The following is a 24,473-nucleotide window of genomic DNA, read 5'->3' on the forward strand; positions in this document are numbered from 1 at the left end:
TTTGCTCAGATGTTGTCCAAGACTGGTCCCTTGTTGTGCCATTCACAAACCTCCTGGTAGGTTGTCTGTTTCTGTTCTGCTTGTTCATTTGGTTTGTAGATTCCATTGTTGATAGATATGTATTTATTGCCATTTTATTAATCATATTGTTGTCTCCTCCTCCTCCTCCTCCTCCTCCTCCTCAGAACCTTCAACATTTTATGTAATACTGGTTTGGTGGTGACAAACTCCTTTAGCTTTTTCTTGTCTCCGCAGGCCGACGCTCTAACCGCTGAGCCAAACTGGCCAGGGCGCTTTTTCTTGTCTCGAAAGCACTTCATCTGACCTTCAATTCTAAATGATAGCTTTGCTGGGTAGAGTAATCTTGGTTGTAGGTCCTTGCTTTTCATCACTTAAAATATTTCTTGTCATTCCCTCTGGCATGCAAAGTTTCTGTTGAGATATCAGCTGACAGTCTTATGGGAACTCCCTTGTAGGTAACTACTCTTCTCTTGCTGCTTTTACGATTCTTTTAAAAAAAATTTTATTGTTGAGAGTATTACAGATGTCCACCATTTCCCCCTATTTCCCTCCATGCATCTGGCTCCTGCCCCACCCCAGGCCTTCAAGTCACTATTGTCTGTATCCATGGCCTATGCATATAAATTCTTTGGTTAATCTCTTCTACTTCCCTTCACTCTGAGATCTGTCTGGTCCATGCTTCCATGTCTCTGGACCTATTTTGTTCATTAGTTTATTTTATTCATTAGATTCCACATATAAGTGAGATCATGTGATATTTTTCTTTCTCTGACTGGCTTATTTCAGTTAGCATAATAGTCTCCACGTCCATCCATGTTGTCTCAAAGGGTAAGAGATCCTTCATTTTCACAGCTGCATAGTATTCCATTATGTTAATATACCACAGCTGTTTTATTCACTCATCTACTGATGGGTACTTGGGCTGTTTCCAGGTCTTAGCTCTTATAAATAACTCTGCTATGAACATAGGGGTACATATATTCTTTCTGATTGGTATTTCAGGCTTCTTAGGATATATTTCTAGAAGTAGGATTTCTGGGTCAAATGGCAGTTTCATTTTCAATTTTTTGAGGAAACTCCATACTGTCTTCCACAGTGGCTACACAAGTCTGCATTTCCACCAACAATGCACTAGGGTTCTCTTTTCTTCACATTCTTGCCAGCACTTGTTTGTTGATTTATTGATGTTAGTCATTTTGGTCTTTGTGAAGTGATGCCTCATTTTAATTTTAATTTGCATCTCTCTGATGATTAGTGACATTGAACATTTTTTCATATGTCTATTGGACATCTGTATGTCCTCTTTCAAGAAACGTCTATTCAGGTCCTTTGCCCACTTTTAAATTGTATTGTTTGCCTTTCTGGTGTTGAGTTGTATAAGTTCTTTATACATGTATATACATATACATATATACATATATATATATATATGCATACATATATATGTATGTGTGTGTGTATATATATAATTTTATCTTTATTGTTGAATGTATTACAGATGTTTCTCATTATTCCCTCATTGAAACCCCCCTCCCCACTCCCACCCCCTTCCTACATTTTCCCACACTGTTGTCTGTGTCCATTGGTTATGCATATAAGTTCTTTGGTTTATTTCTTCCCACCCCCCAACCCCCTTCTCTTTGAGGTTTGTCAGTCTAGCAACCAATTTGTTCTTCTTAATCCCTTCACCTTTTTCACCCTTTCGCCCAACCCCCCTCCCATCTGGCAACCAACAAAATGTTCTCTGTATCTATGAGAATGTTTCTGTTCTACCTGTTCATTTTGTTTGTAGATTCCATTGTTGATAGATATGTATTCATTGCCAGTTTGTTTGTTCATGTATTTTATCTTTTTCTTCAAAAAGACTCTTCAACATTTCATATAATAATGGTTTGGTGGTGATGAACTCCTCTAACTTTTTCTTGTCTGGGAAACTCTTTATATGGCCATTGATTCTAAATGACAGCTTTGCAGGATAGAGTAATCTTGGTTGTGGGTTCTTGGTTTTCATCACTCTGAATATTTCTTGCCACTCCCTTCTGGCCTGCAAAGTTTCTTTTGAGAAATCAGCTGACAGTCTTATGGGAACTCTCTTGTAGGTAACTAACTACTTTTCTCCTGCTGCTTTTAAGATTCTCTCTTTTTCTTGAACCTTTTGCATTTTGATGATGATGTGTCTTGGTGTGGGCCTCTTGGGGTTCATCTTGTTTGGGACTCTCTGTGCTTCCTGGACTTGTATGTCTGTTTCCTTCACCAAGTTAGGGAATTTTTCTGCCATTATTGTTTCAAATAGGTTTTTGATTTCTTGTTCTCTCTCTTCTCCTTCTGGCACCCCCAAGATGAGAATGTTGGCATGCTTGAAGTTGTCCCAGAGGCTCCTTACACTATCCTCATTTTTTTGGATTCTTTTTTCTTTTTGCTGTTCTGATTGGGTGTTTTTTGCTTCCTTATATTCCAACTCGATGGTTTGCTTCTTGGCTTTTACTCTACTATTGAATCTGTGTAAATTATTCTTTATTTCAGTTAGTGCCTCCTTCATTTCTGACTGGTCCTTTTGGAGGCCCTCACTAAGTTCGCTAAGGTTCTCACTAAGTTCATTGAGCAACCTTATAAGCAGTATTTTGAACTCAGCATCTGTTAGGTTGCTTATCTCCATTTCACTTAGTTCTTTTCCTGGAGATTTTTTCTGTTCTTTCATTTGGGACCTGTTTCTTTGTCTCCTCATTTTGGTTGCCTCCCTGTGTTTGTTTCTATGTATTACTTAATGAGAGGTATGGGGCTAGCTGGGACCAGATGCTGCTTGTTTGAAAGAATTTAGGAAAACCTGAAGCAGGATCCAAGACAGGCCAATCCTATGGTTAAGCAACTGGCAACAGTTTGGGTGGGCCTGAAAGTTGGGTGGGGTATGCCTTAGGGAATCACCAGGGCAGGGCAACCAGTATGAGCCAGGTTGCTGGAGTCCCAGATATAGTGGTTGTCTGCCACCCCAGGGAAGGGCTCACCAAAGGAACAAAGGCCTCTGACAGCACATTTGTCCTGGAGAAAGCCCCCTCTCCAGCCCTCGCTCCAATGCCAAACAGCTCAGTTCTTTTCTGTATATCTCTGGTGCCCCTCGAGCTGCCTTCCATCCAAGCTTAGAGGGAGTGAATCCGATAAGTCTGTGTGCGGGCCCTTTAAGAGGAGCTGCCTGGGGCTCCAGCAGCCTCAACCTTCCTGAGCCTCAGTTCCCGCTGGTTTTTCCAGGCAGAAGTTATGGGGATTCTCTTCTTGGCACTGGAACCCTGAGCGGGGCGCCTGGTGTGGGATAGGAACCCCTCAGTCCTCAGGGAGGACCTTTCCAGCCGAGGTATTCTGATTTTTATCTGCCACACATGGGTGTGGGACCAGCCCCTCCTACCAGTCTTGATGTGGCTTCTTTAATTTCGTAGTTGTAGGACTTCCATTTGGCTCGATTTCAGGTGGTTTTGAATTATGGTTGCTCTGTAGTTTAGTTGTAACTTTGATGTGGTTGTGGGAGGATGTGGTACAGCGTTTACCTACGCCGCCATCTTGACCGGAAGTCTCCAGTTCTTTATATATTTTGGAGATTAACCCCTTATCAGATGTATCATTGGTGAACATGTTCTCCCATACCATGTATTCCCTTTTCATTTTGATTCTGGTTTCTTTTGTTGTGCAGAAGCTTTTTCGTTTGAGGTAGTCCCTGGCCTCCCAGGAATAGATTTTACATAAAATTTCAAATTATGGTTTTCTTTTACAGTCCAATGACCTAGCACCATTTAAACATCCAGGCAACGACTAACGGAAACAAAGTAGCAACTGCTCCCTTAATCGGGAATGCTTTCTGGAGCCCATCATAGACCCACCTGACCCAATTCACCCTCTGAAGAGTACATTTTCAAATGTTTAGTACAGTGTCTAAAACCTTTAATTATTTACCCTTTTCCTCTCCAGCCTTATTCTATGCCAGTGTTTCCTCAGCTTTTGTTCCAACAAGATTTAACTATAAATATCTCAGTGAAATGCCTCAGTGTTTCATGATTTTATCCCTTTTCATGCTTTGCTCTGTCTAGAGTGTGCTTCCCTACCTAGATAGCTGACCGAACTCCTATTCATCCTTGGAAACTCAACTCAGACATCACATCCTCTGGATAGCTTTGCTGTGTTCCATACTACTGCCCTTTCCTGATGTTAGTTCAAATAGATTCCTCTCTATGTTACCTCTATACCTATGACTATTTCAATCATCATGTTTATTACACTTCTCTGTGTTTTGTTTGCATATATGTATTTATTCCCTGTCACACTGTGAATTCTTGGCACTTAAGGAACATGCACTTTTCCCCTCTCCCTGTATACTCAGCATATAGTATAGTGCATGATACTTACAGTCATTTTCAGAGACCAGAAGATAACACCCCTTTTTTATTCACTTAAGTTTGAAACAAATTGAGAGTAAAAGGAGTCATATAGAGAGAATCACACTTTAATTTTTCTCGCCAATAAAAATTACTGTGGAGGAAGTGACTTAGCTGTGTGGCCTCAGTGGGTTTTCATAACTCATTACTATACAAGACAGATTTATCATTCTGACACAGGCAGTCTAGACAGCCATGTGCTCTGAAGCAGATCCCTTCTGTATGGATGATGAGAAATTAGAGCATGCTGAAGCCTGGCAGTTTCCAGGGTGGCACCAAGCCAAGATACCCAATTGCTTCTTCTAAATGTATCAATCAAATAAACCACATATCCTTGACAATTTTCGTCCTAGGTAGGAGAGAAAATCTCCCTTTTATAGAAACATGAGTAGAGCACGTGTACCACTAATAGTCCATAGTGGAAATCCAATACATAAATAATTAATATTAATTTGACAATCAAATCAAAGTGATGATGAATATTAGCAATGAGTCACACATCTGTTGTGTAACTAACAGTGCTAGCTTTTGCTGTGGTTACAAAGCACATCAAGGTCTCATGGCTTACCATGCAAACTTTTATTTCTTTCCCAGGCTAACTAAGGGCTGCAGGTCAGCTAAGGTTTTGCTGAGCTCAGCCGGCCTCAGCTTGGCTTGGCTCCAGGCTGTGGGTTGAATTTAAGTATTCTCTGTCTTCTCACTCTGGAGAAGTGGACTGAAGGAGCAGCAAAGTCAAACCATACAACTACAATTAAGTTTCCGCTTGGATGCAGCAAAAGCCTTTATTCCATTTACCAAAGCATGTCATACAGCCAAGCCAAAATCTAAAATCTAGTGAATCAAGAACATTTACTTCTTTCAAAGGATACTTAAGCAAGTAATCTGACCATATGTATCTTATAAGAAGGGAGCCAATACTTGGAAGCAGTAATCGAAACAAATTTCTTCTCCTCCGTGGGCCACATTTTAAAAATCCGTAATATATAGGAATGAAGATTCCTCTTTTGGACTACACAGGAAGCATGTAGTCATTTTGGAAACCATGTCTGCTTGGAAATCAAGTCTGGGAACCACGGCTCAGTCATTTTGACACACGAAAGCTAATTATTATAGCTTCCCCTACCGAAGGCAAGCCCCAGATCGTTAGATATGACGTGACCGTTATAGATTTCCTACCTGCATCATGCTACGCTACTTTATTCTCCGAACTCTTGCATCTGAGTTCTGAAAAGGCCTCTGCCCTCATCGCTGCTCCATGGAGCAAAAGGTGTTGATTTCCCAACAGAAGCTCCAGATCCATCCTCTTGTAAAAATTCTTATCCTGATTTTGGAGCCCCAGGGATACAATTATTTCATATTCGTTTCCTTCCTAGTGGTACACCTTTTGACTTACCCCTCCTGAAGTAGATTTTATCCCTATTTACCTCATTAGAATCTTTGTGTGTGGGTTCACAGTGTTTTATTTAATGTAGCTTAAAAATAATTTATATTTATGTTATATTTATTAGTATGTATACATCAATTATTATGCTATAAAAATAAAAGTGTGAGAGATTAACAAATAATGCACAGCCTTTAAACCCCTGGAAGGAGAAAAAGGTATTTTAATCTGAAGAAACTGTAAAGGCTCACACATTATACAGGATAGAGTTGTGAAATAGCAGAGTGTATGCAAAATCATATCTTATATACATTATGAGTTTGGAGGACTCCAGATTTCTCATTGCAAAAATTTTCCGTCTTGGTCCTAAACTTATAAACTAGAAACAACAACAACAAAAAAACCTAGACAAACATAGGCTTTCCCACATCAGAAAACAAAGCTGTGGCTGACCTCTTTTTGACAATTTCTTGGAGAACTTTGATGTGGTTCCCAACATTGCTACCTCTTTCCTCCAGTTTTTTTTTTTTTTTTTTTTTTTTTTTTTTTTTTTTTTTAGCATATCACTGACTACTTATTTATTTTCTCAATCTTTTTCTTTGGACTCGATACTTGAACTTAGATGTGATTACTATATGGCATCTTCTCATATTGTCTAGTAGCTTAGCTTCCACACATTGTCTGGTTCTTCTTACTCTTAGGTACTAAAATACTTTAAAATGTTAAACAGTAAGATGGCTTATACTCTGCTAATCGATAATCTGAATTATACACAGGGTCAAGTACCAAGAACTGGTAGCCCGAACGTGCTAAGGGAAACGATGGAGACGTTACAGGTGTCATGATGTAGGGTGAATGGAGGAACAATAGTACAAGTGCTCAGGGTTACTGATAATGGAACTCACCCCAGAGACCTAGAGCTAATTTGCATATGCATGTTTCCTGTATTTCATTTTCAAAAATCTCCCAGGTTGTGATTTCCCATTATTTTGTTTTTCAGCTGTTTCATCCTTACTTATTGGTATACTGAAAGTTTATATATGAAAGCTTGTATTTTAGGAATAGCATATGTAACAACTGTTAGACACCACGTAACCTGTGTGACAGCCCGTTCGTCCCTGGCTTAATGAAATGTTGGCGTAGTGTGGCTAAAACAGAGCTGCTGAGAAACAAAACAATGTGCTGATTAGACATAATCAAGGAGATATCCTTATTAAAGGTGAAAAGCACACAATTTGAATTTCAGCAGGACCATAGCCTGATACACACTATCCTCAAAGTCAGAAACTGCCTTTGGAACATTTCCTTTGACATGCCTGAGTTCTTGAAGGAGAATCTGTGCATTAATGTGCATTATCTCCCAGTTGTGGAAATTAAATGAAACTGTAGAAAGAAACAGCTTTCAATTAAAACAACAATGAGGTATCACCTCACACCTGTCAGAATGGCTGCCATCAACAAATCATCAAACAACAAGTGTTGGCGAGGGTGTGGAGAAAAGGGGACTCTAGTACACTGCTGGTGGGAATGCAGACTGGTGCAGCCACTATGGGAAACAATATGGTGTTACCTCAAAAAATTAAAAATTGAACGTCCATTTGACCCAGTGATCCCGCTTCTAGGAATATACCCTAAGAAGCCTGAAACACCCATCAGGAAGAATATATGTACCCCCATGTTCATAGCAGCACTGTTTACAATAGCTAAGATCTGGAAACAGCCCAAGTGTCCATCAGTAGACGAATGGATAAAAAAGCTGTGGTACATATACACAGTGGAGTACTATGCAGCGGTAAGAAAGAAAGATCTCTTATCCTTTGAGACGACATGGAGGGACCTGGAAAGCATTATCCTAAGTGAAATAAGCCAAGCAGAAAAAGACAAATACCACGGAATATAATGAACATAACAGTCTGAGGAATACAGTAGACCCAGAAATATGGAAGTAGGGCACAGACTGACATCCCTCAGAAGAGGGGTGGGGTGGGGGTGGGGTAGAGGTAAACCACAGAACTTATATGCATGTATACATAACCAATAGACATGGACAACAAAGCTGGGGACGGGGTGGGGGTGGGGTGGGGAGGGGGGTGCCAATGGGGTAAAAAAGGAGAAACATCTGTAACAAAAAAATAAATAAATAAATTTAAAAAAGAGAAAAGAATAATAAAGTAGGTCTTTCTATTAGAAAGAAAGAAAGAAAGAAAGAAAGAAAGAAAGAAAGAAAGAAAGAAAGAAAGAACGAACTTTCATTTTCTCAGCCAGAATAGAAAGTGGAAATTGGCCCTTGGAGGACTCTCATTTCTTCTTCTATTTTTGTAAACTTGTGCGGCAGGGTGACTTCCGACCCCGACTTCCTCAAACATCTGACAAACCACTGCCTCTTCGCTCGGAGGTAAATTCTGGTTTTGATGAGAGCGCATCTCCAATTACATTCCTGCTGTTGTCCTCATGCTGCTGAAGCTCTTGCTGTTGATCGGTGGTGAGTAGAACAACTCAGAACAAAGAATGGGATTCCATCACACCGGGGCTGTGTCTCCTGAAGAGCTGAGGGACTTCTCAGGAGTAATTTTCTGCCTGGCTATGGTCACGGATGCTTAGCTCTCTCCTTGCAACTGAGGGCTCAGAGTTAGGCAGAAAATGGTAGCTACAGGAAAGCCAGATGTTTTTATTTATTTTATTTATTTTTTTTTATTCTCACCCGAGGACATTTTTCCATTCTTTGTTCAGGTAGAGTGGGGGGGGGGGGGAGAGGAACAGAGAGAGAGAGAAACATCGACGTGAAAGGGACACATCGAGTGGCTGCCACCCGCACAACTGACCAGGGCCGGGGACAGACTGCAACCGAGGTACGTGCCCTTAGCGGGAACCGAACCCGGGTCTCTCAGGACTGCAGGCCGACGCTCTAACCGCTGAGCCAAACCGGCCAGGGCAAGCCAGATGTTTTTAAAGAAAATTATTATTTTAGTTTTTATCTCATAGGATGTGTTCACTATCTGTCTTTCTACTTCTTTCTTTTTTTTTTAATCCTCACCTGAGGATATTTTTTTGTTTATCTTCAGATAGAGTGTGAAGGAGAAAGAGAGAGAGAGAGAAAGACACATCAGTGTGAGAGAGACAGATTGATTTGTTGCCTCCCTGCACGACCCCAACCAGGGCCGGGGACTGAACCACAACTGAGGTTCGTGCTCTTGACTTGAATCTATGACTTTTTGGTCCATGGGCCGATGCTCTAACCACGGAGCTGAACCAGCCAGGGCTGTGTATCTACTTTTAATCGATGATTTTGTTTTTTGCTATTTTCTATAACCACAAAGATAAATTATTCAACAAATTGGTCTCTCAGTTCTTTGCCCTTCTGTTGACATTATTTTTCTTTATCTCTTCATGACCTCCCATTCTTACCATCAAACCTGAGAACATTACCAACAACTGCCCTATTTCCAAAATCCTAATTGTCAGCATCTGCCCTCCCCCACTTAATATGCTGTATCTCCAGCTCACATTTTCTTTTCTTTTTCTTTTTCTTTTTTTTATCCTCACCCGAGGACATTTTTCCATTTTTTGTTCAGGTAGAGTGGGAGGGAGAGAGAGGAACAGAGAAAGAGAGAGAAACATCGATGTGAAAGGGACACATCGAGTGGCTGCCACCCGCACAACCGACCAGGGCCGGGGACAAACTGCAACCGAGGTACGTGCCCTTATCGGGAACCGAACCCGGGTCTCTCAGGACCGCAGGCCGATGCTCTAACCGCTGAGCCAAACCGGCCAGGGCCCAGCTCACGTTTTCTGATGCTCCATCTCCAACACGTCTTCCACTCCCCAGGGTTACTTTTCCGTTGTCAATTACTACATTCTCCATCCTCACTTCTCACAGCAATTGGCTTAGATTCTGTAGTCCATTACAATACTCCCTTGCAGACACCTTCATCTCTCTCCCCCCTTTCAAAATTTATACTGAAATATGGCCATTTCACAGCACAGAGACGACTTAACCTGAGCCATGATTATGCTCACTTTTCAGACTTAACTCCCACTAGGGTTCTCCCTGCTTCCCTTGTATGGCTGCAGTTTATTCTTCTTACACTCTAAGAGTGATTTACAAATGTAAAATAAGTCAGAACTGTCCATGGCTCCCAGAATATCTAAAACAAAATCCCAAACTATTACCAAGTCCAGAAATCCCTTCATGACTGGCTCCTGATTAATTCTCACACACCAATGTGTCAACTACGGTCAGGCCACCTAGTTAAGCCCAGATGCACTTGCCTTCTTAGTCCTCTTGGAAAAGATTATGCCTTCTTATTGTCTTTGAAGCAGCTGTCTCTGCCAGAAACGATCATTTCCGAATACTCAGTACTTTCACTCGAATTTCATTTAGGTTTCTATGCGATTGACATCTACCTAAATAGTCAAGACTATCATAAGATAATCAGTAACTTATTTCTCTGATTCATTTTTCCTATGGCACTAACCACTCTTTGAAGTCTGTCATATATTTAGTTTTATTAAAAAAATTTTTTTTTCTTTATTGATTTTTGAGATAGGAAGGGAGAGGGAGAGAGAGACAGAAACATCAAAGAGAGATAACATCGAGTGGACACCTCCTGAATGCGCCCCCACTGGGGATCGAGTCCGCAACCTGGGCATGTGCCCTGACCGGGAATCGAACTGGTGACCTCTTGGTGCATGGGTCGATGCTCAACCACTGAGCCACACTGGCCTGACTATACTGTAAATATTTTGACAGCAAAGACTACCATTCATTTTTACTCCTGTAACACAAGTACTGTATACAATGCCTAGCATATAGAACTTGTTGTATAGATGACTAGAAAATGTAACTTTTATGTTAAACTTTATTAATTTTCTTCTTTTGCCTGAGGAACTCATCACTTAAATAAGCATTTAACCTAGGGAAAAAAAAGAGAAGGCATCTCAGACTAAACATGGGCTTAAATCAATGATAATAATAATCGATGATAATTGGATGTTAAATAAATTCTAGGCACTATTCTAAGCATTTTATGGATGTCAACCCACTGAATTCTCACAGAACTCTATGAGGCAGGTCTGTTATTATCTCCATTTTACAGAAAAGGAAACTAAAGCATAGAGAGACGAAACATTGTTCTCAGGTGACACAGCTTGTCAGCGGAAGAGCCAGGACTCCAATCCATGCCATCTGTGTGCAGAGCTGGCCCTTCCCACAGAACTTAGTTTCAGTGTTATCGTGTCTTGAGCCGAAGCCTGTCCACCGTCCTCCCCTGACTGCTGCTGCCGTGAGTCAGCTAGTGCAGGGCTGGATCATCCGCACCTGTGAGGGGAGGGGGTGAGAAGGACAGGTTTGAAGAAGGGAGCATTTACTATGTTTTATAAGTGGTTATAAAATAAAGGCACTGTCTTGTAATTATAAATGAGAGAAGTTAGTGAAAACTGCTTTATGTGTTGTTTTGTGGGCAGGTGTTTTGTAGGTGATGTGGAATGTGAGAAAAGGAACGGACTGAAAGAAGGAAGGACCCTGGACAGTTTGCTCAGTGGTTAGAGCGTTGCCCACAGACCAGAGAGTCCTGGGTTCAGTTCCTGCTAAGGGCACGTACCTCGGTTGCAGTTTGTCCCCGGCCCCGGTTGGGGTTGTGTGGGTGGCAACCAGTCGATGTGTCTCTCTCACATTGATGTTTCTCTCTCTCTCTCTTCCCCCCTCTCTCCCTCCCACTCTATCTGAAGATAAATGCAAAAATATCCTCAGGTGAGGATAAAAAAGTAAGAAAGGAAGGGAGGAGGGAAAGGGGCAATTAGGAGGAATGGAGGAAAGAAGAGAAGGAGAGAGGTAAGAAGAGAGAAAGAGAAAAGGAGAGGGGAAGGGAGGGATGTGGGGAGGGCACAAAGGAAGAAAGGTCTGTTGGGAAAGCTCTTTGGAAGATTAAACTGCGTATGTTTGGGATTTGATGTTCTGTACTGATCTCTGCTGAATTCTCTCCCAGCTCAACTCTGTGAACCAACCGGTGAGTTGCACTTCCCTTTCTTCTTCATGGTCTCTGGGTGTCTCAATACCTGGGCCAACACCGGAGGCCTGTGGATGGCTGTCTGACATCTGGTGACAGCTACTGAGGTATATAAATAACAGCGGCTCATTTGAGTTTAGGCTGTTTGTGTTCACACTAGTTTCTGCATCTGATACTTGTCTGCTCAGCCAGGGGAGCAGGTGTTGGTCTGACCTTCTCACAATGATAGTCTTTTTTTTTCTGGCAAGTCCCAGCTTAGGGAGATGCGGTTTGCACACAGAAGTTGTGGGTATCAAAGATGGATTTTAGAAGGATCTCTGCCCTCACGGCCTCAGGGACTCCAAGGACCCCGCGTGTTCCCTAGCTGGGTGCTACACCAGGAGTGATAAAGGAAATGTCAATCACACATCCATGGAGAACAACATTACAGCCAATCCTTGGGCCATGTGCAAAATAAAAGAGTGTTACTGGCCCTGGCGGGTTCGGCTCAGCGGCTGGAGCGTCGGCCTGCAAACCAGAGTCCCAGGTTCGGTTCCCGCTAAGGGCACGGACCAAAAAGAAAAGTGTGCTGCTGACTCCCAACAGCCTGAAGCTCTGTTATGCTGCCACAGCAGTCACCCTGGTGCATTTTCTCCCTCAGGCTCTGATATTTTCTAAACAATATTTTTTCTTTGTTGATTTAAGAGAGAGGAAGGGAGAAGGAGAGAGAGATAGAAACATCGATGAGAGAGAACATCAATCGGCCGCCTCCTGCATGCCCCCCACCTGCGTGTGCCCTGACTGGGAATCGAACCGGTGACCTCTGGTGCGTGGGTTGATGCCCAACCACTGAGCCACACAGGCATACTAGACTCTGATTTATTCAAACTTACTTATTATTCTGATCCTCATTTAATGTCTTACCTTTACCAGATGAAGAGAGGAGGCAATTTTCCCCCAGAAGAAATAGTTCACTATAGTGTGTTTAAATCTAATATGTGTCAGAACTCTTTTTTTTTTTTTTTTTGTACATAAAATACTAAACACAGGAGTAAAAGAGGTTATCCTGTCACACCAAGAACACAGGCTGCATGTGCAGCGAGGGAACATGGGATTAGGGATTTCTATGACGAGAGATATTCAGAACCAACCCCTGCTGGGTTTCTCACTTGATGTTTGTCCAAGTCTAACTCATGCCTCGTGTCAGTGCCATGACGTCCTGTTCTTGGCCCCGTTTTTACTCTGCAAAGGCATGCCTGTGCTGAATCCTAGCCCAAGCACAAGTCCAAAAGCCACATCCAGGATGATGAAACAAGGCTTCTGCCACTAGAAATTTTCCACATAGTCTCTGTGCCTAAGAATTATTGGAAATAAGCTCGGAGCTGTGAGACTGAGCTCTAAAGCCTTGCTCACTGCTGTTTCCGATGCTCTACTCCATCCCTAACCCAGGCTCATGCAGAAAAGCGGGCCACAGTGCCCAGATACACTTTTTCATCCCCTTTCTGCTCAGACCCTAACGCTGTGCTGCTCCTCATTCCTCTGGGGACTGCACTTTCCAAGGAGAGAAAGTGACTCCAATGTGCAGGGCATCCCGCACAGAGCAAATGTTCTAGTACCATTTTGGAAATGATTTTTTTCTTTTTCTTTTTTTTAATTCTCACTTGAGGATATTTTTTTTCCATTTTTGTTCAGATAGAGTGGAAGGGAGGAAGAGAGAGGGAGAGAGAGAGAAGTATCCATGTGAGAGAGACACACCAACTGCCTTCTGTGTGACTCCAACCAGGTCTGGGGACCAACCTCAACCAAGGTACGTGCCCTTGACCGGAATTGAACCCGACTCATTGGTCTGCGGGCCAATGCTCTAACCGCTGAGCCAAACCGGTCAGGGCTAGAACAGATATTTTCAACATTCCAGGGTAAAGCATTCCAGTGTAAAGGATTACAGACATTGTCCAGCCGGTGTGGCTCAGTAGTTGAGCATCAAGAGGTTGCTGGTTTGATTCCCGGTCAGGACATAAGCCCAGGTTATGGGTCTGATCCCCAGTGGGGGTCATGCAGGAGGTGGCCAATCGATGTTTTCTTTCATAGATAATTCTGTCTCTCTCTCCCTCTCACTTCCTCTCTCTCTAAAATCAATAATGGAACAAAAAAGGATTACAGATATTAAACCAGAAATAACCTCTCAGTGATCTAGACCACATGGCATTTTTATATGGTGAATTAAAGATGCAGCAGCCCACAAAACAGCAAACTCCCTGATAGCACTGGCCCTTCAGGTATTTGTTCATTCAACTCTTAGAGCCTCTGCTATTGGAAAAAAATTTAAGAATTTTAAGAAAAACTTCTTTCTCTTCTCACCGTAAGGAGATAAGGCGGAAGCAGAATATAACCAGAACCACCTTCACCTCATCCAGGAAAAAGCCCCTACGGCATCCCCTCCAAATACATCCCTGAGGCTTAAGATGTGGATTAAATTTTCTCCTTATCAACATGGTTTCTAAAGGGTTTTGTAAAGAAGTCTCAGAGCACAGGTTGTGTAGATGTGTGGATCGAAGGCATTTCCAAGCAAGTACATGCCTGCTCCTTTCCTTAGCAATAATAAGGGCAAAAGAGAATCAGTAAGGAAGGAATTGAATTTCTCTAAGTCTTTCCCAGATCTTCCAGGTCTCATATTTTGTCTTTGAATGAGACAGTCTGAGATGTCAGGGGAAAGGAAACAGAAGAAAATAACCAATATGACTTACAACAAGGATGGATGAAATACATTCACTTTTCCTAAAACTTCAAGCTTCATCTTCTCCAGTGCCAGCTTCAGTGACAGTTACCAAAAAAAAAAAAAAGTGCTCTTAGCTCATGTATAGAAACTTCAGTGAGTCAGAACCAAGTCAAAGGTAAGGGTTGCCTTGTGGTAGGAGGCGATGCTACACAGTTGCAGGATGTGTTGGGGGGCGAGCAGTTGGCAAAAAGAAAGCTGGTGGACCAGTTGTGGGTGGTGATGTCAGGGAGGTCTGTGTTTCCAGTTCACTGGTTCTCAATCTTGTTTCAAATGCTGAGAATACAAAGTTACTCTTACCAGGAACTCTGAACTTCATTGCCCTGGAATATGTGTTCAATCCTTCTCTCTAGTGCTGCGTTTGACAGTCAGCCCTTCTCAGCCCATAGAGGGGAACTCAATGACCCTGACCTGTAAGACCCAACCCATTCCACAGAAGTTATATGTCCAGCTCCAGTTCTGCTTCTTCAAAGAAGACTCTCCCCTGGGGCAGAACTGTAACAACTCCCCGAAGTTCCAGATCACTGCCACGAGGAGGGAAGATTCAGGGTCCTACTGGTGTGAAGCACGGATAGCTCAACGTAAAGTCCTAAGGAGCAGGGGTACCCACATACATGTGCAGAGTGAGTGCCAGTGGGGTCCTCTGCTGGGTGGGGGTGTACTAAGGAGGGCATGAGTCTGGGCTTTGCTGACTGTTCTGTTTTGCTGCTGTAGAAATAGTAGCTGTACCTGAGCTTCTTTATCAGAGTGCTTAAGAGATCTCCCCTTCCCCTTGCTATTCCCATTCAAGCGAGCAGAAGAATATTTAGAAAAACTTATTGTATGTCTTCACTCTGCTGAAGACTGTGGAGAGAATATCTGTAGAATACATGGTCCCTCATTACAAGTAGCTGATGCTCAATCAGCACTCTAAACGACTATGGTGAAATATGTGGTGGTGGTGTATAAGGTTGATTATTAATAATAATCAGAGAAGAGAGAACGATGACTGAGGTTGTAGAGAAGGGTTTGTGGAATAGGCTATTAAAGAAGGGCTTATGCAGGGGCCTGGTTTTTAAACATAGAAAAGGGGGTGTTTTCTGATTCTAAATAATGTTATTGCAAGTCAGGGTCGATGCTTCTGATATCCTTTCATTCTCGAACAAAGATGTATCCATTGTGCCATAAGGCAGATGTTCTCCAGAAGCCTGGGCTTTCGCAGACTTGCTCAAAACTCAACATTGGTGATGGTGAAACACACACACACACACACACACACATACACACATGCACACACACACACACAACTAGACAGCAGGTACTGTTCTAGCACAGAGTGAAAGCATCATTCAAACCCAGGCAGTTTGATTTGCAACACGGAATATTAACCAATATGCTTTTGTGCCTTGAAAAATTAGCGTTTGAGGTATCAGGTTCTGGAAGGTCCATTGTCTTAGGGAGGGAGGTGATGCCACATCCTCCGTAGTAAAATTATGGTGCCGTTCTTACCCTACTGGCATCAACCCAAACAATGCCAATTCCATCAACCCAAACAGTGCCAATTCCATCAACCCAAACAATGCCAATTCCATCAACCCAAATAATGCCAATTTCAAATCAGCAGAAATATTGCCCCCCCCACAATTAAACTATATACGTTATTGACTTTATCCAAGCCCCCCCCCCCAGTTTTTCAGGATAGTCACACCTACTCCTGTCCCCGAAACTCTCTCTATATAGGGCTCTCATGTTTCATTTTGTGTTTTTGCAGGAATTCCTGTCTATAATGTGAGGTTGGAGACACAGCCTCCAGGAGGACATGTGATGGAGGGAGAGAAGCTGGTTTTTGTCTGTCTGGTCACTGGGGGAACAGGAGACATCACCTTCTTCTGGTACAAAGGGTCCCTGGGTTTAAACCTGGAAGTGAAGACCCAGCGTTCACTAACAGCGAAGTTTGAAATTCCTACGGTGAAAGAAAGTGATGCTGATAAATATTACTGCGCAGCTGACAATGGCCATGGCCCCAGTCTCAGCGGGCTAGTGAGCATCACTGTCAGAAGTAAGTTCCACTACCCTTCAGCGCAGTCACCATGTCACAGATTGGGAAGATTCAGGGTCCCTGTTCCTTTGGGGCATCCTGAGGAAGTTCAGTGGCTCTGAGCCCCTGTGGGAAGAGATTATGACTCTGTCACATTATCAGACACCCTCTCAGACATTCCACTATCTCTGTCAGTTCCAGTGTCTCGCCCTGTCCTCACCCTCAAGGCTCCTGGGGCCCAGAGTGTGGAGGGGGATGTGGTGGAGCTTCGCTGTGAAGCCTGGAGAGGCTCTCCTCCAATCCTGTACCAGTTCTACCACGAGGATGTCGCTCTGGGAAACAGCTCAGCCCTATTCGGAGGAGGAGCATCCTTCAACCTCTCTTTGACGACAGAACATTTTGGAAACTATTCCTGTGAGGCCAGCAATGGCCTGGGGGCCCAGCGCAGTGAGGTGGTGTCACTCAACATCACAGGTATAGCTCTGGCTATAGCACAGTCTTGGTCAATGTCTCTTTCTCAGCATCCTGGGAGAGTTTCACTGACCTCACAGTGTTTTTGCTGCTGTGTTACCAAAGATGGGGTTCCAAGTGGGTGGTGCTGTCCTAGGAGATGTATCTGAGGGGATGGAGGACATAAGCACTGGGCGCATCTCTTTTTTTTTCCATCATGTGAAAAGCTGCAAGTCTCTAGATAAATAAGTCTCACAACCCCTCACCCCTGTAAAGGGCAGACCTTGGCCTCAATGCACACTCAAGATGTCTGCTCTCCAAACTGAAGTCCTCGTTGGCAGCTCATGAACAGGTTTCTCTCCTCAGTGCCTACAGAAGACAGACTAAAACTTACTTCAGTAATCTTTGAAGCGTTGATCGGCATCCCTGTTCTCATCACTGTGGTCTTATTGTTTTACTGTTGGCACAAGAGAAAAACAGGTTAGTATTTATAGAGATTGGGATGTTGTTACTGTGAACTTTGTTTTCATTGAAATAGGCTACATTTGTGTCACATATACTAAAAAGAATGAATATAGCCTGTTAGTCACCCTGCCTACAGATCTGCTTACAACTCCCAGCATGAGAAGGCCATCTATTAAAGTAGTGCAATGTTGTTAGTCAGGTTCTCTATCCCTTTGTATTACCAATTGAAATCCAGTTGATATCTAGTGCTTTGTGATTTAATTTTCAATGACTTTTTTTTTTTTAATCTTTACACGAGGACTTTTTTTCTGCTCTTTGCTCAGATAGAGTGGGAGGGAGAGAGAAGAAGAAGAGAGAGAGAGAGAGACACATCAACGTGAAAGGGACACATCAAGTGGTTGCCACCCACACAACCCAGCCAGGGCCGGGGACAAACTGCACCGAGGTACATGCCCTTAGCGGGAACTGAACCCGGGTCTCTCTGGACCGCAGGCCAACGCTCTAACAACTGAGCCAAACCAGCCAGGGCTCTGTGATTTAATTTTTATACAAAAATGTAACTCTAAATAACTGATTAGCTACTGGAAAAAAATACAATGACAAGTTCCAGTATAGCTTGGCATCTCCCAAGTAAAGTCAATGCATTAATTCTTATGCACCTTAGATTACAATCACATGCTTTCTCCCCACTGACATGCTTGTCCACACATCCACACACTCTGCTCGTTGCTGGATCTCTTCCAGTTTTCACCTTGGGGCTTCACCTGCCCACACAGCCTACAATTCTCTTCTATTATTATTCATCAGAGTATGAGGTTTTTAGTTTTGTACTTTTTCACCTTTGCTAATTAAATATTGCTTTGTACATGTAATTTTGGTTTCTCGTTCTCCACTGATCAAGTTGGAGATGGGGCAAAAGCAGACAATGTGAGATTCTCATTTAAATTACAAGCTTTTTCTGTATCTTTGGGAACCTCGCCACATCTCTGATGTGGTTGCAGCAGTGCCCGCTCCTGAGGGGTCTTGTCATGGTAAAATTAGGTGGTGTGGTTGTAAGATCAGAAGCAAAAAATAGAATAGGGGTGAAGGTTCAGAGGCTTGAGCTCACGTATTAGCTTTGGTATTTACTGTCGTTGAGAAGCTCACTTAACTCTTTTAGACCTGAGTCTCCTCATCTGCAAAATGAAGGATCTGCCCGAATGACTGCCAGGATGTTCTTTGGGCATACAGGGGCATCTTGTGACAGGCACACTGGCACAAAAAACATTCTCCGCACAAGCACTGCCTGAAAAAATGGATAAAAAGAGTTTCTCCATTGACATGTGTGCTCATCTGTTTGATTTTTAGGAAGACGTTCAGCCAAGGAACCACTCAGGTGAGGCCTCTGTTTTCTCTGTCTGCGTTGACAGTGTAGAAAAATTTATTGTATAGCAATTAAGTTGTCCTCTCTCAAGAGCTTTTTTCATATTTTTATCATGTCCCAAACTTTCACTACATAGTTCCCTCACTGATAACTGAATATTCACCTGCTAGTCCTCTTCATTTACATATTAACACATTAATTTAAATCCTTTCATCATTCTTCCTAATTTACCTCCTTCACTAAATCTGTAGAATAAGAAAGTTACATTACTTTGACCCATTTTATGCATTCATTCAATCAATTAACCAATATCTGAGGGTCTGTGAGTCATTCTATTGAGCACTGAAAGACCTGAAAATATGTACAAATTTTCAAGTATAGAAGAGTTAAGATAAACACACATTTCTGTAACACAGGCCAGAGAGTAATCAACATACTGAAAATTTTTATGATAAAGTTCTTTAGGAATTTAGAAAAGATTTTTAAACTACATTCATCTGGGGATATCAATATTTAGTTGATATGTTTTTATAGCATGTTATTGTTTATGCCAACAAAAATATTTTTTTCCAAATCAGAGTAGCTCTCTTTCAGTGGTACATGTACACACCAAGGCAATTATTTTCTTTTCTTTCCTCAAGACACTTGTTCTACCTAGCAAAATGATTTCCATCTGGAGTAAGTCAATATTTCTTCATTTCGTATTTATTGAGCACCTGTAATGTGAATGGCACTATTATGGGTGTGGGTAATACCACAGTGAGCCAGTCAGATAAAGACCTTACACTCATGGAATATATACCCTAGTGATACTCTGCAAAGCCTTACTCAGCCCATGTATAGGGCTGTGGCTTCTACCATACAGCTGTGTTGACTGCTAATTGTCACAGACATTACTATTCCACTAAGGACCCTAACACGCTTCTCTCATTGTCTTACTCGTAATCCCAGATAGCAATGTCGGGGACACCTGGAATGCTACCCCAGGTAGATAGTATGCATTTCTGTTTGCAGGAGCCTTCCCAGCCCTGAACCTCAAGAATTCACAATCCTGAACTCAACTACCCCAGTGCAACCACATCCTGCATATGGAAATGGTGAGGTTTCCTAAACGACTGAGACAAAAATAGGCAGAGAGAGCTGGGGAAGAGGCAATGGGGTGACGTCTACTAGTCAAACCTGACCCTTCTGTGCTCCAACCACCTTTCCAAATAGGTGAATCATCTGTCTTCATGGCCAAGATAGGTGTTATGTATGAAGCCATTTAAATGGTGGGAAGAAGGGAGTGTGTCATGATGCCTTCTTTTTTTTTCTTTCAGTGAATGTTGTAAGTGGAAATGAGGTTTATTCTTTGGTGTACTCTGTGCAACAGGAATGGCAATCAGCAGCAGGTAAGACATGAGGACGTGAATTTTTCTCTGAATTTTGTCTTTCCTGGAACCGAGAAATGGCTGTGCATAGCAGTGCTCTTTTGTGTTGTTGCTTTTACTGTTGAAGCGGACAGTGGTCACTATTGTACCTGTTTGAAGGCCGGGCTTTGGTCTGGACCCTGCCTTGAGTAGAACTCAGTGCTGATGCCAACTTGGCCTGACTGTGGAGTGTCTGTCTCACTCTGCAGTCAGATGGAAGCACTGGAGATGGTGGCTTCTGCCTGTCTTCTTTGACCTGCCTATGCACTCCCTGTACCACCCCAATGCAGCTGCCTAGTTGCTACTGTTGTCTTTTTTTTTTTTTTATCCTCGCCCGAGGATATTTTTCCATTTTTTGTACAGATAGAGTGGGAGGGAGAGAGAGGAAGGGAGAGAGAGAGAGAAACATCGACGTGAAGGGACACATCGAGTGGCTGCCACCCGCACGACCAACCAGTGCCGGGGACAAACTGCAACCGAAGTACGTGCCCTTAGCGGGAACTGAACCCGGGTCTCTCTGGACCGCAGGCCGACGCTCTAACCGCTGAGCCAAACTGGCCAGGGCGCTACTGTTGTCTTATCTAGTTATGGTAGGCCCAGAAATGCTGAGAGGTATAAATACTAGAAGGAACCTACTTATCCTCCTCCCCCCAGGCTGTTAATTTTTCTCTGCAGAATAAGGGAAGTATATTTGTGATAGGAAGAAAAGTGAGACACAATATTAATAGAAATAAATCCATGAGCAATAGACAGGAGAGGAAGAAGCCTTCATTAGAACACATTTAGTGAAGGATGTTCTGTGTAAGTGGAATCTCATAGCACATGGCTTTTCCTCCACAGCAGAATCCCTGAACACACAGACTGAGGATAAGGTGAGTTGGAATTCCTACAATTCTTTCCTCTATGCTCTTTTTCTTCTGGGGTGTGGTTCTCATGCTTCTTAAACTGTGGCCACCTGAGGAAAAACAAAAGAGCCCACAATCTATCTTCTCACACACTGGGGATATAAACATTTAGTTATAACAACAAAGTGTCACCGTATAAGGAAATTTGGGAGGCTTACATATACATACATATCTTTTAGCCATGGATATGTGGATTATTGGGGACTAAATAGTAGTGTATACCTAGTCTAAAATTTTTATTTAAAATTCTTTACACTGGAATACTGTTGAGCCCTACATATATAATTTTGTTCTGTAAGATCAACCAAAAAACACATAGAAATCTAAATGAATAAGCTAAACAGTGATTTTTATGATGAAAAATCAGTAATTTCTAAACTTTGAATTTATGACATTACTGATGGTACAAAAATGCTTTCATAAAATGCAGAAATTCCAATTCTGCATGTATGCAAGAACAGTAGGTGCTTTGTAATTTTGTCAAGTGTGGTGTGACAGTCAAATATCTCAGGACAGAATTCAAATCCTTGGTAAACTTCAGTGGCATGCTAAATTTAGTTTATGAATACAAACTTTTGACATTCTTAAAAAATTGACAGCCCATGGAACTGCCTAACAATGGCCCATAAGAATGAGAGAAGGCCATGTATGTTTGGATCAGTTCCAGTTCACACCTCTGTGGCCCACTAGTAAAATGCAGACTATTTGAAAATGCTGCCCTTAGGGCCGCAGTCGTCCAGTACTCATGCGACGTGTGGCATACCATAATAGAAAGCATTCATGCGATTGGGAAAGAGAACTGAGGGAGGCATATTCTACTTGTCTTCCCGGCTCTGGCCCTACCCCTGTGCCTTTGCTTCTAGGACCCCTCTGTCATCTATTCTGGGCTGAAGAATGCACGTGCTATGGATGTGGACTATGAAAATGATGTGGACTATGAAAATGATGTGGACTATGAAAATGATGTGGACTATGAAAATGATGTGGACTATGGAAATGATGTGGACTATGAAAATGATGTGGACTATGAAAATGATGTGTAAAGTTATGGAAGATTCTGCTCTTTATAAACCATCTATGACCCCATGCCTCAGAACCAGTATATTCTTCAGAGATTCTGGGGAATAGCTTTCCAGTATGCTCACTCAGGTGCTTTCCTCCAAGAGACGATTGCTACATCTATTGTAAAGTGAAGTTGGCTCAAGCCCTGGAGAGATCACCCAAGAGAACCAACATGAATGCAGGAGTGGGAAGGGCTTTATTACCAGAACCTGATTCTTGCTGGTTCCTTTAGGCACAGGTCAAACTGTGCTCTAACTTCTTTTCCTAAGAGGAAACAGGATAACATAAAAAAAACTTAGGACTTTGGGGAAGAGGGACAGTGACACTTAGTGTGCACAAAACCAAAGGTTAGCGATTTTGTGGGATTGCTCCATACAGAGCTGTGTCTATCATCTTGTCCAAGTGCTTTTTCTGCTCAGATGGTACTGAACTCCAGACCTGCCATATACATTAATCATCCTGTTTCTCCATAAAATATGTGATTCATAACATTTGAAGTCACTGTTACCAAATTAGAATTGAAACAAAGTTACATAAGACATTTTTGCAGTTATACTCGATTTTAGCATATTTGTATGCACAAGCCAATCTAGATTTACAATGATATATATTTGTGTCACCACATCCAAAGTGATAATATGGCTTGGAATTTATATTTTAATTTTAAGTCAATCATTTGATAACTCTTATAAATTATGACAATTTGAAGCATAAACAATAAGAAATTAAAGTCTTCCCTATAATCTACCACCACACGTGGTACCCATTGTTAGAAACTGAGCACTGTTGCCCTGGCCGGTTTGGCTCAGCGGTTAGAGCGTTGGCCCATGGACCAGAGAGACCCGAGTTCGGTTCGCGCTAAGGTCATGTACCTTGGTTGCAGTTTGTCCCCAGCCCCGGTTGAAGTTGTGTGGGTAGCAACCAGTCGATGTGTCTCTCTCACATCGAAGTTTCTCTGTCTCTCTTCCCCCCTCTCTCCCTCCAGCTTATCTAAATGCAAAAAATGTCCTCAGGTGAGGATAAAAAAAGAAATTGAGCATTGTTAAAAATCACAGCTCCGCAGAGATTTCTCTGTTTTTGTACAAACATTTATACATACTTGTAAATATATAAATATTTAGAAATATACCTATTTAACAAAATATCATGAAATATTTTTTAAAGTTGAAAATGCTACCATACAGGCAAACATACCAATGTACACATATAATAAATATAAAATGACAATTATATAATAAACTCAGAAACGGCCTCGGATTCTGAATTCTGTCAGTGTTCTTACAAAATGCCATTCTACCTATCTCTCTGAAATTATGGGAGACTACCTTATTCTCTTCTTTGTTGCGCAAAATTTAGAGCATCCTGCTCAGTAATGTTTTAACCAGTTTTGTATATTTGTTGATTTTTTATTTTCTGCAATAATTTTTGAGAGCTATGTATTTATTGCCACTTTATTATTCATGTTATCCTTTTTTCCTTAAAGAAGACCCTTTAACATTTCATGTAATACTGGTTTGGTGGTGATAAACTCTTTTAGCTCTTTCTTGTCTGGGAAGCCCTTTATATGTCCTTCAATTCTAAATGATAGCTATGCTGGGTAGAGTAATCTTGGTTGTAGGTCCTTGCTTTTCATCACTTTGAACATTTCTTGCCAATCCCTTCTGGCCTGCAAAGTTTCTGTTGAGAATTTGGCTGACAGTCTTATGGGAGTTCCCTTGTAGGTAACTAACTGCTTTTTCCTTGCTGCTTTAAAGATTTTTTGTGTCTAACATTTGTATTTTGATTATGATGAGTCTTGATGTGGGCCTCTTTGAGTTCCTCTTATTCAAGACTCTATGTGCTTCCTGAACTTGTATGTCTATTTTCTTCACCATGTTAGGGGAGTTTTATGTTATTATTTTTTCAGATAGGTTTTCAATTTTTTGCTCCCTCTCTTCTCCTTCCAACACCCTCATGATGGGAATGTTTATATGCTTGAAGTAGTCCCAGAGGCTCCTTATACTACCCTAATTTCCCTAATTTATTGGAGTATTTTTTGCTGTTCTGATTGGGTTTTTTTTTTTTTTTTTTATCCTCACCCGAGGACATTTTTCCATTTTTGTTCAGATAGAGTGGAAGAAAGAGAAAGAGAGAGAGAAACATCGATGTGAAAGGGACACATTGAGTGATTGCCACCAGCACGACCCAACCAAAGCCGGGGACAAACCGCATCCAATGTACATGCC

The 24,473-nt window shown here is 42.0% G+C and overlaps 1 protein-coding gene across 4 annotated transcripts; it reads left to right on the forward strand.

Moving 5' to 3' along the window:
- Positions 1 to 8,199: 8,199 nt before the first annotated feature.
- FCRL1 (Fc receptor like 1) lies at positions 8,200 to 23,065 on the forward strand. Of its 4 annotated transcripts, none has more exons than XM_036272824.1 (11): positions 8,200 to 8,302; positions 11,805 to 11,932; positions 14,931 to 15,200; positions 16,328 to 16,615; positions 16,790 to 17,068; positions 17,411 to 17,524; positions 18,857 to 18,884; positions 19,887 to 19,969; positions 20,192 to 20,263; positions 21,122 to 21,153; positions 22,050 to 23,065. In XM_036272824.1, the coding sequence occupies exons 3-11, from the start codon at positions 14,978 to 14,980 to the stop codon at positions 22,227 to 22,229; spliced, it is 1,299 nt and encodes a 432-aa protein (XP_036128717.1). In that variant the 5' UTR covers positions 8,200 to 8,302; positions 11,805 to 11,932; positions 14,931 to 14,977; the 3' UTR covers positions 22,230 to 23,065. The 4 variants fall into 4 exon arrangements, with proteins under 4 accessions (XP_036128717.1, XP_036128716.1, XP_036128714.1 ...); XM_036272821.1 differs by having other exon boundaries at positions 8,239 to 8,302; positions 11,805 to 11,825; XM_036272822.1 differs by having other exon boundaries at positions 8,239 to 8,302; positions 11,805 to 11,825; positions 21,125 to 21,153.
- Positions 23,066 to 24,473: the final 1,408 nt, after the last annotated feature.

The sequence above is a fragment of the Molossus molossus genome, unplaced genomic scaffold, assembly GCF_014108415.1.
Source record: "Molossus molossus isolate mMolMol1 unplaced genomic scaffold, mMolMol1.p scaffold_m16_p_20, whole genome shotgun sequence".
Lineage (NCBI taxonomy): Eukaryota > Metazoa > Chordata > Mammalia > Chiroptera > Molossidae > Molossus > Molossus molossus.

Bases quoted from the DNA above. Each gene is read 5' to 3' on its own strand.
- FCRL1 (XM_036272821.1), top strand. From the start codon at position 8,272: ATGCTGCTGAAGCTCTTGCTGTTGATCGGTG. The intron at 16,616-16,789 runs GTAAGTTCCACT...TATCTCTGTCAG, and splicing joins AGTGAGCATCACTGTCAGAA to TTCCAGTGTCTCGCCCTGTC. The intron at 20,264-21,121 runs GTAAGACATGAG...TTTCCTCCACAG, and splicing joins GGAATGGCAATCAGCAGCAG to CAGAATCCCTGAACACACAG.